Source organism: Erpetoichthys calabaricus, chromosome 5, assembly GCF_900747795.2.
Source record: "Erpetoichthys calabaricus chromosome 5, fErpCal1.3, whole genome shotgun sequence".
Taxonomy (NCBI): Eukaryota; Metazoa; Chordata; class Cladistia; order Polypteriformes; family Polypteridae; genus Erpetoichthys; species Erpetoichthys calabaricus.
Genome location: NC_041398.2, coordinates 106,922,005 through 106,940,848, shown reverse-complemented (window position 1 = coordinate 106,940,848; position 18,844 = coordinate 106,922,005). Strand labels below are relative to the sequence as shown.

Sequence of the window (18,844 nt, the reverse complement as noted above, 5' to 3'; positions counted from 1 at the left end):
TATAATTTTATGAGCGTTCACATTGGGAATGGATGCAAATACATTTTGCATGAATTCCCTTTCATCGACATTGGGTGCATAAACATTTATCAAAATCACTTTACAATTAAATAAATTACCCATGACAATCATGTATCTCCCTTCAGGATCAGATACAACATTGGATACTACAAATGAGACTGTTCTATGGATAAGAATTCCCACACCTCTAGTTTTTTTTTGTAAAGCTGGAATGAAACATTTGGCCAGCCCAGTCTTTTTGCAGCTGGAACTGATCCTTGCTTAATAAGTGGGTCTCCTGTAAAATACTATTTTAGCGTTTAGACCTGTTAGGTGAGAGAATACTTTCTTTCTTTTAATTTGTGATTCAGGCCTTTAACATTCCAGCTCACAAAGTTAACTATCCCGTCTTGGAGACATTGATTCTGAATTTTTGATATCATTTTGTAATCTTAACATCATATTTCATACTAAACAACATCGACTCTTAGAAGCATTCTAGAGTTACAGATGTACAGTGGCAGGAAAAAATATATAAACCCTTTTGAAATAACTTCATTTATGTATAAATTTGGATTAAAATGTTGTCTAATCTTTAAGTTAAAGTCATGAACAAACACAGTCTGCTTTAACCAATCCCACGCAATTTATTGTATTGTTCTCGTACATACTGAAGACATCATTATCTATATATGGATAGTCTGTATAAATGAAGATGATTTAGTGCTGTGGTTGCTCTCCCAGCCAAGATACCTCGAAAGGCACAACGTGGAATTCTCACTGAGGTTAAAAAGAACTCTAGAGTAACAGATAAAGGCTTCAAGGAATCATTGAAACAGGTTAACGTCTCAGTTCATGAGACTACCATACAGAAAGTATTGAATAGGTGAAATGGTGGCAATGGAAGGACACCAAATAGGAAGCCAGTGCTCTCCAAGAAAAACATCACTACATGCTTGAAGTTTGCCAGAGACCATCTTGACACTCCACAATGCCACTGGGAAAATTTTTTAAGGACTGATGAAGCAAAGGTTGAATTGTTTAGGAAGATTATTTAGCACTGCATATAATGTAAAAAGTACACTGCATACCAGCATGAAACCATCATCCCAATGGTAAGGTGTGGTGGAGGGAGCGTCATGATTTAGGGCTGCTGTGCTGACTTGGAGCCCAGTCAGCTTTACATCATGGAGGAGAAAATAAATTCCAGAGTTTATCACAGTATCCTGAAGTATAATGTCAGGTCGGCTATGTAGCAGGACAGTCACCCTAAAGATCAAAGTAAATCTTCCATGGAATAACTTCCAAATAAAATCTACCTTTTCAAGTCGCATGTTCAGAGTTCAGTCATTAGAGATGCTGTGGAATGCCCTCAAGAGAGTCATTCACATCAGACATCCTAAGAATATGGCTAAGCTGAACTAGTCCTGTAACGAAGATTATTATTGCTACCCAAGGATGTTCAATCAGTTATTAAATCCAAGAGTTCACTTACTTTTTCCACAATATACTGTGAATGTTTGATGGGTATGTTCAATATTTAAACATTAATTGTTTAAGTATTATTAGCATAAGAATATTGTTTTGTCTATACTTGAGACATAGAAGAAGATCTGGTCACATTTTATGACAAGTTAATGCAGAAAACCAGGTAATTCCTAAAGGATTACATAATGTTTTTGCCACTGCATCATAGGAAATACCAATACCAGTGTACAGTTGTGGCAGAGATCTCTGTTTTGTCACAATGGACATATAGATCATATAAGCAGGTGCCACATCCTTTATGTAAAACTCAATCTATCCAGACTATGTTGTCTTTTATGTGAAATTTCAATATTCCTCTCATATCCATGTTAATCTTGTCTGGGGAGTTCCATTTTTTCCCACATTCAAAAAATGAGATGTCAGACTAATTAATATCTCTTTTAACATGGTATTAAGGAGAGGCTGGTTTTGTATGTGTTCCTCTGTGCTGGACTGGTATGATTGTGTCATTTTGCCCATTGCTGTTCAGCTTATCATAATCTTTAATAAAGTTCAGCAGGAAAGACCAAAAGAAAGAGTAGTTCAAGGTGTTAGTTTTAGAACATTAGGAAGATCTAATATTAAACAAAAATATTAATCTAGGATGCCCAATTGATCAACCCACTGTAAAGTAATATCTTATGACATTCTTCCTGATAACGTGTTGTTTCTCCATCAATCATGATGTGGTGTTACCAGCTCATTCACTACCAACTGTGCTTCATTTGTATCTGTTATGTTGTTAGCCTTCATCTTCCACAAGCTATTGCTTATGTGTGAGTTTTTCACCCTTATATGTTGTGTACTTTCTAATTCCTTGCTCACGAGAATCCTTGAAACTCTCTGCTCAGATAAACAATTTGCTGAAAATGACCAGAAGAACAATGTATTGTTATTGTTTTATTTTGCTGTTTATCATTATTAATCATTTAACTATACCCAAACAAAATAATTTAACGAATAACAAAAATTCACCACGTTTTCTACCATTGACCATACAGCTGATGTGGAATTCTACATGCATCAATTTTACCTTTTGGAAAATAAGTAAGCCTTAACTCTTTGTTTGGAAGAGAAAAACAAACACCTTTATTTTTAAAAAAGTAAAAAAAACAAAGAAGATGTGTATGTTTTATCTAGGAATAGCTTATTCTGAATATGTAAATTAAACACCTAAAGGTATATGCTAGGGATGCTCAGATCGATTGGCCAATGATCTAAATTGCCTGATTTTCACTAAAAAAGACTCCATTGGTGATCAGTAAATTGACCAATATCAAAAAACAATGTTTTCAACACCTGCTTTTTTAAGATTTATGGTAATTTAGTTGTAGTGCTTGAAATATTAGCCTTTACATTACAGAAAGTGGAGTAATAAACTCAATTAGACTAACAGCAAGAAAAGCTACTTTAATGAATCCAGACATTTTTATTTTGTCCACTGTTTGAGTTTGGACAGTGAGCTTGTTTTAACTCAACAGTTTACATTTTTAATTGGAAAATGAAAAGATAAAGGCGAATTTGAAATTGCTGCTTAGTAAAAATAGGCTTGTTAGCTCAACAGCAAAATGTATCTTTTACTTATAAACCTGTTAAGCATGTTAGTCTTGTGGCTTCTTGATAAACAACTTATGAACTTTTGATACATTTGCAGCTTTTTTAAAGATTTGTAGTATGTTTATTATTTGTTTTCTGTGTGTCTTACAGCATACATTTTGGTAAGAAACAATTGCTACATAATTAAAATGGTAACCCATATTTATAATTACACCTCAAGAATTACGAATGTCTAGCTGATACACTGAAGAAAAAAACATGTCTGTATAAATGTAGTAAATGTATATTTTTATGCATCTGGTATGGAGGAACTTATTGTAAAATGTTTTTTGAAGGGATAAAGGAAAAAAAATCAGTATCAGAATTGGCAGAGGAAGTAATATGAAATTGGCAATCGGTAACTGCCTTAAAAAACCTGATCAGAGCAATCTTAGTATATACAATCAAAAACCCATGATATATTAATCTCCACAGTAACAAAGACAAGTCCATATTCAATAATAACATTATATTACATTGGTATATACATTGTTATTAATAGAAATTTCAGTGTGACATGCTTTATCTTTTTATAAACTCTCATTCAAGGCTTAGCATACTGCTCAGAAAACCATATACAACACACACCACAGTTGGTTATTTCAACGGCTAAACCACCGCTTTATGTAACAGTAAGACCAAGATTCTACTGTGGTTGAGATCTACCATTTCTACAAAGTACATTAACAAAATAATCAGTATTAATTTTTCAGTAATCTTCCTCACTTGTGTCTGATGCCAAATGTGAACCATGGAACACAATGGAGTTAATCTGGGCCAAAATCCCTGTACCACACTTTTGACACCTTGTTCAATTCATATGAATGCAGGCTGTTCTGAAAATAAATGCTGGTTAAATTTGCTGTTAGTGAGCAATGCATATATTGTTCAGTCAAACACTATTGGGAAATAAAGCACATCCAACATATGGTTAAAAAGTATAAAATAACAAAAATTACAAAAGTAAAGATTAGATTATAACAAGAAAACACAGTGTAACTGTGTATAAGTACTGATATAAACTCTGAAATTCCAGATTTGACATGTAATTTGACATGTAGTTTTATCATTTTAAAGCTTGTTTTGACTGTTCTTATCACATATTGTTGCATAGAATTTGACAGGCTTTAAGGGGATGGCAATGTGAGTGGTACAAGAGATAATGTACAGAAAGTGAGTTTGTGATATTAAAAAAGAAGTCTATAAAAACATCAAATGCAAAAATAGAAAAACTGGCTTGTTATAGCCACAAATGTTTTTGTTGATTTGACACCTTATTAGTAATCCTAGAATAACAACTCAAATACACACTTCTGATTTCATTTCAAAACATGTTAATTCTTGGCTTGGCTTTGACTTAAGAAAAACAGCTCACAGCAGTACAGTGAAAAACTATTTACCCCATTCAGAAGTTTCCTCTAATACTTTTTACTTCTCTCAAATATTGAATGAACAAAATTTCTTCTTATACCAACTGGCTCTACATGAAAAAGTAATTATACTTAATAAACACCTTTAGCTACAATCACTGCCACCAAATGGTTCCTGTAATTTAATATTATTCTTTCACATCACTGTAGTGGAATTATACCTCACTTTTAATCAACAACTGTTTACTTTTGAAAAATATAGTAAGTTATCAAGCATGAGTAGCTTATGTCAGGTCCTGGCACAGTGTCTTTGTACCGTTTAGTCATGGTCTTTGACTAGTGAAGTTCATAACTTCAATTTTGCATATTTTCAACCTTTCAGATATGGATTCATTATGTTTGAATCACTGTCTTGCTGCATGACCCAGGTATGCACCAGCTTCAGCTTACTGGTCATGTCCTGAGGACAGCAAAGCATTCCCACCCAGTCATATCATCACCTCCATGACTAACTGTTAATATAATATTCATACTGTGGAACCCTGTGTTCGATTTATACCGGACATAATGGGACTTATGTCATTTAAAATCTTAGGCTTTTGTGTCATGTCCTTAGAACATTCTCCCTTAAGGCTTAGGGATCATCAATGTGCTTCCTTGGAAAAGGTAAACGGGATTTACATTGTTCTTAGTTAGTAGTGGTTTCTGCCATGCTACTCTTTATTGAAGTTTCAGTTTTGCCCAGTATCATTCTGATTGTGTAGTCATTAACAGTGAGGTTTTCTGAGGTAAAATAAGACAGCAGTTCTTAAGATCCTTTTTTGAAGATTCTTTGTGACTTCTAGATGGTTTTATGGTTTGACCTTGGGGTAATTTTGACAGGTTGGCGACTTCTGGGAAAATTTGTCACTGTTCCAGTGTTTTTTTATTTGAAGGTTATAGATTTTACTTTGGTTCGGTGGAGTTCAAAGCCTTGTTATTGGATTTGTAGCTCTTTAGTCCTTTGATAATAACACTATGTTATTGTTTAATCTTTGTGCTGACAACTTGACTGTGAGGGTAAATACAGGGCCAAACTCATGATAAATAACAAAATAATAAGTTTACAACAAATATAATAATCTAACAACAATAATAATACAGTAATCCCTCCTCGACCGCGGAGGTTGCGTTCCAGAACCCCCCGCGAAAGGTGAAAATCCACGAAGTAGAAACCATATGTTTATATGGTTATTTTTATATTGTCATGCTTGGGTCACAGATTTGCACAGAAACACAGGAAGTTGTAGAGAGACAGGAACTTTATTCAAACACTGCAAACAAACATTTGTCTCTTTTTCAAAAGTTTAAACTGTGCTCCATGGCAAGACAGAGATGACAGTTCTGTCTCACAATTAAAAGAATGCAAACATATCTTCCTCTTCAAAGGAGTGCGTGTCAGGAGCAGAGCATGTCAGAGAGAGAGAAAAGCAAACAAATCAGTAGGGCTGTTTGGCATTTAAGTATGCGAAGCACCACCGTATAAAGCAGTTGCAAAAAAGGCAGCAGCTCTTACCCCCTCCGTCAGGAGCAGAGAATGTCAGAGAGAGAGAGAGAGACAGATAAAAACAAACAATCAAAAATCAATACATGCCCTTCGAGCTTTTAAGTATGCGAAGCACCGTGCAGCATGTCGCTTCACGAAGCAACTGCACAGAAGGGAGCAACGTGAAGGTAATCTTTCAGCATTTTTAGACGAGCGTCTGTATCGTCTAGGTGTGTGAACAGCCCCCCTGCTCACACCCCCTCCGTCAGGAGCAGAGAATGTCAGAGCAAGAGAGAGAGAGAGAAAGTAAGTTGGGTAGCTTCTCAGATATCTACCAATAGCGTCCCTTGTATGAAATCAACTGGTCAAACCAACTGAGGAAGCATATACCAGAAATTAAAAGACCCAATGTCCGCAGAAATCCGCGAACCAGCAAAAAAGCCGCGATATATATTTAAATATGCTTACATATAAAATCCGCGATAGAGTGAAGCCACGAAAGTCGAAGTGCGATATAGCGAGGGATTACTGTAATGATAATAATAATAATTTTTAAACTGGTATAGCATAGCAGACATAGGAGAAACAAAATGTAATTAAATAATCAACAGGACTGCAACTATAGGCTTTGAATGTGTTGCTAAAGGCTGATTTCATTCAAAGTATAAGCATCTCTCAAGTGGGCTTGCATTAACACTTATGTTAAAACTCTGGAAATATCATCCTCTGTTAATTGCTCTCTTTACATTCGCACTGTGGTTCTCCATAATTGTTATCTCACTTTAAAAAAAAACTTAATGATGTTGTGTGTGATTGGGTGGTGATGTTACATTCTTTGTATACATTAGCAAAAATTCAGTAAACAGGAATAGTAGTTAAATAATAGGTAAATATTTAAAGATAATGATATTTTGATATCAGTGAATTTTGTAATTATATTAGGCTAGTCAGATGATTTTATCAATCTAAGCTTAATGTATATGCTTATGGTTTATAGGCCTACATAGTATGATTGTTACAGTATTGTTATTGTTAAATAAAAACTACTTGTTTGAAAATGTGTTTATATTGCTACTTAATTGTGATGTGTTTTTTACTACTGACAAAGATTTGAGCTTTTTAGAGAAGAAAAAGAAAGCAATTAGGCTTTATTGGCAGGCTATATGTTTTCTGAAATGTTGTACTTCAAGCTCTTATTTTTCTGAAAGAATCTTGTAGACAGATGTTGTCATCAAGAGCTGCCAAATTTTAAGACATTCTACCCTGTAAATAATTTGAAGTCAGTATGTCAGCAGTTGACATGTAACTTGTATTAATGGCTGTCTGTTAGGTTGCATCTGTCTGATGAATTTATTTTTGTTTAATTTTCCAGATTCAGGATAGATATCAGTACACAGCCATATTGGATTTTATTCACCTACAAAATTCATTTGAATAAAAATATTAGATATGAGCCAAAAATTGGAACCAAGTCACTTTTAACTGCATTCTGAATGTAGCCTTAGTAACCTGCAGCAAAATATAGACTCAAATGCAGTTATTCTGGACTTTTTAACTCAATTTTTCCATAACAGCTTTTCTCTAGCATTGCGCTGGGATTGGGGGCAGGTTCACAACACCAGTGATTGTAAGGGTCAAAATAAGTGAGTTGTATATTAAGCTGCACTTGATCAGTTGATTTTTATTATCCCATTTATTGGTTGAATTAGCAGTGGGGTAACTGCTTTTTCACACCATGCCAGTTAGTGTTACATCAGTTTGATCATTTAATATGCGACATGAGTTAAAAATGTATTTACTTATTCACTTAGGTGACCTTTATGCATTATTAGATTTTCATTGAAAACCTGAAAACATTCAATGTCAGATATTTGCAGTCATAAAGGAAATCAGGAAGGGGAAAATACTTTATTTTGGCACTGTGGTTTCTAGTTAATTATTCAATAATGAACAAATGAGTTCCAAGATTTTTCACAAGATTGAACAGCATGAATGTTTTGGCGAGGTAAAGTTGCTTTGGCAACTGGATTTAAAGACTGAGGTGTTATTCTTATTAGGAAAGACCAAATTTTAAAAGAAAAAAAATGGAAAGAAAGCTTCACAGTTTGCCTTAAAAACTTATAGCATCATAATTTACTGGTAGATACATTTTGGCTATGGTTTGCTGGATATATCCCCAAGTTCACATTCACAATAGGGGTGTGTAGTGCAGTGTCTTTTTAGAAATGTTCTGTACTAAATAGGAGAAAAAAGTCTCACCAATCCAACAACACATAAAAACAATCTCATTACCAATATTTGGAGATAAAAACATTAAGGAAACCCAGCTAGAAGGATTTTAAAATAAATTCTAAGGCAATTATGATGCTTGGTGGTGGTTAGACCCTATTGTGTTTTGTGGGGCCACCCACACCTTTAATAAAAACCAAGATCAATCTGTAGAACCTCAAATTGGTGTTTGGACCATCAAGTCCAGTATCAGCACACCATCAGCTCAGGGTAGACCACTGGACTAGAGGAATGGATTTAGAGAACAGTTCTTTGAAGTGTAGGTAGTGAGACATCATTGAAGCTACAGAGCTTTAAAAAATGAAGTTAGACTCATTCTCCTGGACTTGTGGACTTTAAGACCATAGTTGTCCAGTCTCAGGACAGCCTGCTTAGGTACAGCAGATATTACTTTTATGGTACAACATATGCCATATGTATTCCAATTATACTATATTGTACTATAAAAATAATCTATTGTCAAGTTTTTACTGTTCAGAATAATGCAGCAATTTTTGCCCTAGAATTAGTTTTTCTGAAGTCAGCCGTCTCTTATGGGCAGCCTAAAATGCAGTATGTTTGACAAAGCATACAGTAGATACAATTAAACATACATTAAAAATGTGTATGTTTATTACATTGCATTTCAATGGATCATTTATATGTGATTGTTGGAGTAATATTTATCCATCCCTCTTTCCTTATATATAAGTCCAGTATATGTTAGTGTTGTCACTCAGTCTAAATTTTCTTCAGTGCAAGCAAACTGCGGCTGATAGCCTTGATGAAATGCAATAAGGCAATATGCTGCTTGCAAAATTCTAACTTGGGGACAAGCAGTGTAGTGTAGCAACTCTGCATGCTCTACTACCATTGAGGTAACAAATAAAGGTTTTTGTCCTTCTTGACAAACCAAAGGATTAATGTTACTTACATGACCTTTATCCTTTGAAAGTGAACACCACTCCAAAGTTCTTTACATGAATGCAGTTATTTGTGCCTTTGAAACAAAAGCAGAATGCAGAGTGTACAATTGAGAATATTTGGATAAAAACCCTGATCTTAATTCAAATAGATTTTTACTTTGTCTTCACTAATATTTGTTTAAATATTTAATAATACTGTATTTGTTCTTAGCACAGCTGAATAAAATGTATCTTTTGGTGATTAAATATTTCTTTATAACAGCAAATAGACTGATTGTAATTTGCTTTTAAACCCAAATGTAACAATAAATTATCTTTCATTAACAGGGATAACTACGGTGCTGACTATGACAACCATCAGCACTCATCTCAGGGAAACACTGCCCAAGATTCCTTACGTAAAAGCAATTGATATTTACCTAATGGGATGCTTCGTATTTGTGTTTCTGGCACTTCTTGAATATGCCTTTGTGAACTACGTATTCTTTGGAAGAGGACCCCAGCTTCAAAAAAAGGCAGCAGAAAAAGCTACCCAGGCTAATAATGAAAAGAGCAAACTGGACACTAACAAAGTTCAAGTAAGTTGAATATTATTGAATCAATAAAATCAGAATGTCATTATTAAAATTATAAAAGCACTGTTTGCATTTGTATTCAATAAACATAAATTAAACTAAAAAGAAAACTTTGCATTTAAGTAAATTCGACAGGATGCTTGAAAAATATGAAGAACTAAAAAATATTTTCCTTGTGATAAACTGTGAAACTGCAAACCATTGTATAAGAAACATTGAAGAATTGTATCCACTGTACTGTATGTGTGTTAGGGATTTCTTTTTATCTACTCTTTCCTTTATCAACTAATTTCTGTGTATGTTTGTAAGTAACACTAATTATGTGGTAGACACATAAATTGGAAGAGGAGGGGGAATAAATTGAGAGCCTTAGGCATTGTGTGCCTTATGCCTTGTCACAAGCCTCAACAGACTTCTCATACTCATCATATTTATTTACTTGTCTTTACTGTTTTTGACCTTTTGTCTGCTGTTTGAAATTCTGTTTTTGTCCGGTATGTTTTGGGTACATTTACCTGTGCTGTGCTTTGTAATTTCGTGCATTTTGATCTCTGCCTATTTTTGAATTTGCTTTTGTATTTTGGAATTTAATTTTTTCTAGTGTGCTATGACTCTTAAATAGTGCCTTGCTCTGTTTGATATAAACACCAGCCAAAATTTGTGATGCCAGCCAGACATAACAGGGCTGCACGCCACATTGATGTTCTGTTACTTGAATCACTGACATGGAGGCACTGTGCTATGCATATGCCCTCTGCATTATGCACAGCACAATCTCTGTTGCATATACTAGTGCAGACAGCATGCCAGGCATCTTGTGTGACGTATGGCCTCTTCACTACCTGTGCACTGCACACATGATAGTGAGACAGAGCCGCCTCAACTTCGGCAGTTAGCTGCTGCCAAGACGAGGAGCCAGGATTCACCCCCTGGCCTTCCCACATGGCATGCAGCCTGCCAGACAGACACCAAGTTGGGTCCCAGTGCCCTCCTCCTCCTCTTCATCTGCGGCACTGCAGGGTGAGTGACAGTTCAACCCAGGTGAAGTCCAGGCTTCAGTGAGTAACAGTCCAGGCAGCTTATGTCTGTCATGCCACCGCCAGTTTGGCTTGTTCCTTAAATTGGGAGGTACTAAGGTGAGAGAGTGAGCCTGAGGAGAGGAGGTCTTGGAGGCAGGAGCACTGGCACTGCAGTAGGGACACTGTGGCCACTAGGAATATATCATATGATGATGTTATAAATGATTTTGATAGAAAAAAGTCAAGGAGTGTCCGATTTTTAAAAGACTTTTATTTACAATATTAATTCCCTCCATTTGCCAGGGACATGTTTCTAATATTATTTATTTGTTGAACTTCCATTTTCTACATAAAGTTTATAGTTTCTGTTAAATATATTATTTGCATGCAAAGTGGTTCTATTTTGTTATTTTTTTGTTCTATATAAGTTTTGTATGTTTTGGTACATACACAATTTACATACAGAATAGTTGTATTATTATATTATTATTATTTTATTTACATTTGTTTATTTTTAATTAAATAAGTGATTAACCTGTGTTAGTAGCATATTATGCATCTGTGTCTGTGCATCGTGGTGTGAATGTTGGCATGGGGGACAGATTTTCATGCTTGTGGCACCAAATAGGTTAGAAACAGCCCTGTGTTAGAGTACAAGGAGAAAACCCTGGAGGACACAGGGAGAAAGGAGTAATGCCTCAGGAGCATGGGCCGGATTATAACTCACTGTCCAACAGATATGAGGGACCAAATCTAACGATTGTGCCACTGTATTACGCATGCTACTGTTTAAATAAGAAAAACAATAATAAAAACACGCAAAATATATTTACATGAACATCAAGTAAAAGAATTTCATATTTTTATCTTTACACCATAACAAATCTTTGTTTGCTTAAAAGTTTGTGTAAAATGAATGGACAGATGAATAGAGGACCACTATTAATGGGCTGGCACTATTAATGCTGTGAGAGCTCTGTCTTTGCTTCCTCTGAGTTAGACTAGTTATCTATACAGAGTTATCTATACAGCCATGGCCAAAATTATTGGCACCCCTGGAATTTTCCCAGAAAATGCACCATTTCTCCCAGAAAATTGTTGCAATTACAAATGTTTTGGTATACACATGTTTACTTCCTTTATGTGAATTGGAACAACACAAAAAAACAGAGAAAAAAAGCCAAATCTGACATCATTTCACACAAAACTCAAAAACCGGGCTGGACAAAATTATTGTCACCCTCAACTTAATATTTGGTTGCACGCGCTTTGGAAAAAATAACTGAAATCAAATAACGCTTCCTATAACCATCAACAAGCTTGCTACACCTCTCAACTGGAATTTCCAACCACTCTTCTTTTGCAAACTGCTCAAGGTTTCTCAGATTTGAAGGGCACCTTCTCCCAACAGCAATTTTGAGATCTCTCCATAAGTGTTCAATCGGATTTAGATCCGGACTCATTGCTGGCCACTTCAGAACTCTGCAGTGCTTTGTCTTCAACCATTTCTGGGTGCTTTTAGAGGTATGTTTGTGGTCATTGTCCTGCTGGAACACCCATGACCTCTGATGCAGACCCAGGTTTCTGACACTGGGCCCTACATTGCGCCCCAATATCTTTTGGTAGTCTTCAGATTTCATGATGCCTTGCACACAGTCAAGGCATCCAGTGCCAGAGGCAGCAAAACATCCCCAATACATCTTAGAACCTCCACCATGTTTGACTGTAGGTACTGTGTTCTTTTCTTCGTAGGCCTCATTCCATTTTCTGTAAACAGTAGAATGATGAGCTTTACCAAAAAGCTCTACCTTGGTCTCATCTGTCCACAAGACATTCGCCGAGAAGAATTTTGGCTTCCTCAAGTACATTTTGGCAAACTCCAGTCTGGCTTTTTTAATTTTCTGTGTCAGCAGTGGGGTCCTCCTGGCTCTCCTGCCATAGCGTTTCATTTCGTTCAGATGTCGACGGATAGTTCAAGCTGACACTGTTGCACCCTGAGTCTGCAGAACAGCTTTAATGTGTTTTGAAGTTGATTGGGACTCTTTATCCACCATTCAGACTATCCTTCGTTGCAGTCTTTTATCAATTTTTCTCTTCCTTCCACGTCCAGGGAGATTAGCTACAGTGCCATGTGTTGTGAACTTCTTGATTATGTTGCACACAGTGGACAAAGGAACATGAAGATCTCTGGAGATGGACTTGTAGCCTTGAGATTGTTGATATTTTTCCACAATTTTTGTTACGAAGTCCTCAGACAAATCTCTGCTCTTCTTTCTGTTCTCCATGCTTAGTGTGGCACACTCAGACACACAACAGAAAGGTTGAGTCAACTTTTCTCCATTTTAACTGGCTTCAGGTGTGATTGCTATATTGCCAGCACCTGTTTCTTGCCACAGGTGAGTTCAAACGAGCATCATATGCTTGAAATAAAACGATTTACCCACAATTTTGAAAAGGTGCCAATAATTTTGTCCGGCCCATTTTTGGAGTTCTGTGTGACATGATGTCAGATTTGGCTTTTTTTTCTCTGTTTTTTTGTGTTGTTCCAATGCACATAAAGGAAATAAACATGTGTATACAAAAACATTTGTAATTGCAACACTTTTCTGGGAGAAATGGTGCATTTTCTGGGAAAATTACAGGGGTGCCGATAATTTCGGCCATGACTGTAAGTGTATGCGTACAATATACCATATGTCATAATTAAATTTTAAAATCTGTCTCACTATAATTAGCATGTTTGTAATAAATCAGGGAGCTTATGTTTTTTTTTTTTTTTTTCAAATAGCCAAGACACATTGCAGTGAGCCTGTGTAGCTTCATTGCAAGTAACCAGAAACAGTGATGATGAAAAAAGAGAAAGCCCACTGTAAAAGAAGACTCCCTTGCAGTCAGAAACCTAATGAGTCACCACAGAAAAGGCAGTTCTCCTTTGGTTTGACAGACTAAAACAGTTATACTCTGTACTTTGAGTGCAGTGGCCCAAGTTTGCTTCTAGCAGCTCTGTGTGAGGATGTGCAATCAAGAGATGGTGCCGTCCAAGTGAATTTTTTTTCTGGTAAACCTAGGCTCTTTGAAAAATATTGCTTTCTTTTCCATTTAGCCTGGCTCATTGCAAAAAACCTGAGCTAACTGCAGTGAGACGGATTCTCCAATTTGCCTACTGTATTATCATGGAAATTCACAATTTGCTATTTTTGGTTCACTTACGTCACATAGTTAAATCAAATTATGGCGTGCGTTTCATTTCTTCAGTCTGCTGAGTTTTTTCTTATCTTCCCAAATGCAACAGGAAATGTACACATTCTATCTGGGTAATGGTGAAGATCTCTCTTTTTGTTCAGCACACATCCTAAACTTAAAGGTCTCTCTTAAAATCACTTGTCATGTTTACATTGCAAACTATGTTCAGCTTCTGCCCATGCTGATCATATTTATCTCAAGCTGATTAATAAAGTTGTTTCTCTTAGAGATTCCATAACAGTGAAGTAAAAGATACACAAAATAAATCAATAAAAATACAAAGCTTGTATCAAATAAAGATTTCAACAGAGGTTGAATTATTGCAGCTTATTTGAGCATTTAATTAAACAATCTTGGGTATGACTTATTTAACAGTTTATAGTTCAATACAGCTTGTTTGAGAAGCACAGTTCACAACTCAGTATAGCTTGTTTGAGCACTTACTTAATATGGCTTGTTTCCATAGCCATAAACCTATGATGTACTGTATACATGATAAATGAATATATAGAAAATGCATTTTTGAAATCAAGCTTTATGTACTTTAGACATTTCATATTTCATGAGCTGGATGGGAAAAAAAGCTATAGTGGATAACATTACCACTTGAAAATAATCTTTTCCTCATTTCCATTCCGGAGTGCAATGTCTTTCTGAATAAATTATAAATTGTTATGATCTTTCTGTTCTTATGTGGATTTCTGCTGAAGGTACCATTTCCTTTCTGAAGATATCTATAAAATGTGTGTGTACTGTAGGTCTTTCGACTCCCATGACATCCAAGCAAAAAAGGAATTGATGAATGTTTAGGGTTAATCAGAATCTTTATGACATTTATTAGTTGCATTTTAAATTATAAGTTGTTTAATTTATGGATTTGTCTCTCTGAAAAAAAAACTACTAAAAATACAAATTCTTATTTGGCATTATTTGAGGATTGTACAATGAAATATATTGACTAAGAAAAAAAAGATCTGCAGTAAACCTCAGTTCACCGCTCATCTAAAATAAGCTCTATACATTTGGGAAAAAGCCTTTTTGTTTGCAAGAGTTGGTTTTGGCAATGGATTATGAATCATTTATGGAGTCTATATGACAAGCTACAGTTATTTTAACAGATAAATAAAAATGAAAACACATCTGTGCATTTAAAGAAAGCTTGATGTTGCAATATCACTAAAGAAAAACACAAGGTATTATATAACCAAAGCAATAATGTTTATGAAACAATTTAATTATAAAATGGAATAAACATCAGCTGAAAATAGTTTTTTTAAACTAGCAAAAATGAGATAGATGTCTCTATCTTGATTTGAGCATATATATAAAATATCAAAATGTCACTAAAAATGTGGCATTTTCAGTATTATGGATTTTAGAGAGATTATATCATACAAAAAAATAAAGGTGAAAAAAATAAATTTCATACCTGTGAAATCATTTATGTCCTAAGATCACAAATAACAAACATCTTTGTCATTGGCCTTTATCGTGCAAACTAAATGAGTAAAAAACGTAGGGTTTTAAGGAAGAAGTTGCTGTTCTGCAGTTTTTAAAATAAACATATGGGTATAACTTCAAGTTGAAAATCATAGTGACAAGTAGAATAAAATTGATCAAATTGGATTTTTAAAAAGTAATACTCAAATTGGCATTGTGTGTATGTGCCTCTCCAGGCTTGCTTCCTGTCTTGCATCTAATACTGCCAGGATAGGTACTACAATCTTATAGTAGATTAATCTGCTGAATTTTCATATTTTGTTGCCAGAAAAGGGTGATGCTGGAATGACACTGCAAGTGAAAAAATCCATGTTATGAATCATGTGATCAGCTGTCTTTCATTCTGGGAGTACCCACATGTGCATATAATATATACTGCAAGATAAAATATCTCTGTGCCCTAAATTGCTTTACATGATCCTGGGAAATGTTGTGGTTTGCTAAACAAACCTGTGCAACTGAGGAGGTTGAGCAATTATGTCAGTATAATCGACCATTAAGTTAGATGGAAGTCAAACAGGATAGAGTAATCTGATGTAATTTCGGAAGTCAGCAGAAACAGAGCTAGAATCCTTTATGCTTTTCTGAAAAGCGTCAAAACAGAATAGTGAGTTGTTGGAGGAACTGCATGATCTGTCTGTCCCCCCTTTTTCTCCCTACCTGTAACAAGGACTTTTGTTGTGTTTGGTTGTATTTAATTTTTCATTCAAGTAAAATCTTACTCAAATAACACTCATAACCTGCCCCAGAAGTTAAAGTAATGCATAACATACAGTAACCTATCTTACAGATTTCACATTACTTATTTCCAGCTAGCTGGAGGCAACTGTCAAGTAATTAAAAACAGAGGCAGCTTTTCATTCCATTTTCATTCTCACTCTCTGTGCGCAGTAGTTGCTATCCATTCCATTTTCATCCTCTGCAGAATGAACTCGTCCTCTGTTTGCCCTCTGGCAGGGTATGTGGCTTTTGTCTGCACAGTAGCATTTCACCATTGCAATCACACTGTCATATGCAGAGGTCAGCTCATGCACCTTCCACTTACCTGGAGCTGCCAAGACAAATTGCTAGCAGTCATTCATCCACTTCTACTGGCACCATCATAACTGTCAAATGTCAAATGTACAGCTATTGCACAGTAGTAGATGTGCATTCATGCCATCTGTGAATCACATCTGCAGTGGTTTCCCAATTACAAGTGTTGTGAAGGCATTCTGTACCAATACTGCCTGTAGGGAAGTGAGCAAAGCAGTACCTTTAGTCTCCATGCACTTTGAATGTCATCTGGTGAAGAGCAATTGATCTGCAGCGTTACTGACAGATAGACAGACCAGGACTAAGATTTTCTACTTACGATATGTTAATCCATAAATTCATGAAGAGATGCATTCTTACTTTATTGTATGCTTAATGTTTTTTGTGCATAACCACAAAGTCTTTAAAACTGGAACAGCAAGATCAGAAAATGGATTGATAAATATTGTCTGTTCTGAAAATTATGTTCAACAATATCTTTGCTTTGGTTCAGTACTGTAACACAAACACAAGAAAAAAGGTTTGGGGATATTGTCAGAAGCTTGCTCTGTAGAGCAATCTGAAAAGACAGTGTCCTGAATGGAACTGACTGGGGAAGGCAAGTGATTGTCTTTACACTAGAATTACCAAAGCCTACAAAAAAACTATTAATTCCGGCCCACCTTAAATCCCTTCACACCTCTCCGTCAGCATCTTTTGTCTTGTAAATGTGTTGATCAACACAAGCAGTAAGCAGCCTGCTATACCACATTCACAGCCAGTGTAAATTTATAGTACTTGTAAAAGTTAGCATTTTTTTTTTGTCACGATCACGATACATCCCCCAACTCCCCTCTACCAGATCTGACAACATTACTTTTTATTTGAAACTGGGAATAACTGTAGATGTGAGTGGTGTTTTGAGACAATGGAACTGGAAATTCTCGGATCTGGAGAGATAAAAGCTAACACACAAACACTGGTGTGTCATGCCTTCTTGGTATCTCATTGTAATAGCTTTATTGAGTGTTCCTGCTCATGCTGAATTAGTATGCACCTTATGGTCCATGATGCCAAAGCCGCACTAACAAAAAAACAGACATAGGTATATATGATATTTGGAATTATTCATTTTATTATCTGTATAGTACATTTCGGAAAACATTGTTCATATTATTCATATTCATTCGCATACCTTCTTGCAGTTGTAATCTGTTACTGCATTTTTATTTCCCCCAATCTTGCCCAGTCTCCACATTTTAGTGCATTGAGTGAGTGAGGCATTTTAGAACTCTTTCTTTTAAAGAAGAAAAATTATAACACAATGCTTACCTTGTAGACTGCCAACTTTCTTCCTTATTAGTTGACAAAGTTGTCAAAAATAATAAGTTAAAACATGTGATTCAAGTATATTTTTGTGCACCATGATTGCTGTGGAATATTTCATGCCATACTTAGGTGTTCTAATATCTGATTTTTTGCTAACTAACTTTTGCAGCTCTGCATCTTTTTCCCAACAGTTATTCTGCAAGATCTGCACCTTAACAAACTATTAAGTAATTATCTACTGTAATATAATAGTAACTAGTCATTTAGCCCGTTACAATAACGGGCACTAGAACAGTAGTGCATAAACATTAGTAGGAACAGTCTATATTAAATGGCAAGGGACTTTGACCTCATTCTTTTTGTTGGTCGTATTTTCTTTCTTTCAGCCTTTCATTTGTTGATGTTTACTTGCTGAGCTGACCATTCTTCGTGGGCTGCCGCCGTGTAATGTGTGTCTTTAATTTTCTGTGACAGTAATACTGTTTTGTACATCTGCTGGCTTGTATGTCCGTAATATACCTTTAATTTTCTCTGGCGGTAATACAGGTGTGCGCGTCGGTAATATGCCTTTAATCTCCTCTGACAGTAATACTGGCTTTATGTGGCTGTAATATGCGTCACTGTATTGTGTACCTTCAATTTCCTCTCGCAGTAATACTGGTTTGTATTTCTGTAAAACGCCTCTAACTTTCTCTGACAGTAATATCGCGCATCACACTGTGCCCCGCGCATGCGCACTTCACCAGAAGCCCCACGCATGCGCACTTCACCAGAAGACACACACACACGGACACCTGGACGCAGAAAGGGATTTTATTAAAGGGGATTTTTACTTTAAGCAGGTGATTTACAGTTTTTAAAGTCCAAGTAATGGAATTTAAAATGTAAAGAACTGCATAAGCAGTGAGTGAATGGACTGAAAAACTCAACTTTATGGCAACTAACTTCTTCT

At 35.6% G+C, this 18,844-nt stretch overlaps 1 protein-coding gene across 1 annotated transcript in view; it reads left to right on the top strand.

Moving 5' to 3' along the window:
- gabrb1 (gamma-aminobutyric acid type A receptor subunit beta1) overlaps positions 1 to 18,844 on the top strand; it is a 572,898-nt gene that overhangs the window by 500,237 nt on the left and 53,817 nt on the right. The window contains 1 exon segment of the mRNA XM_028801915.2: positions 9,540 to 9,790. Within this exon segment, the coding sequence (XP_028657748.2) occupies positions 9,540 to 9,790 (251 nt within the window).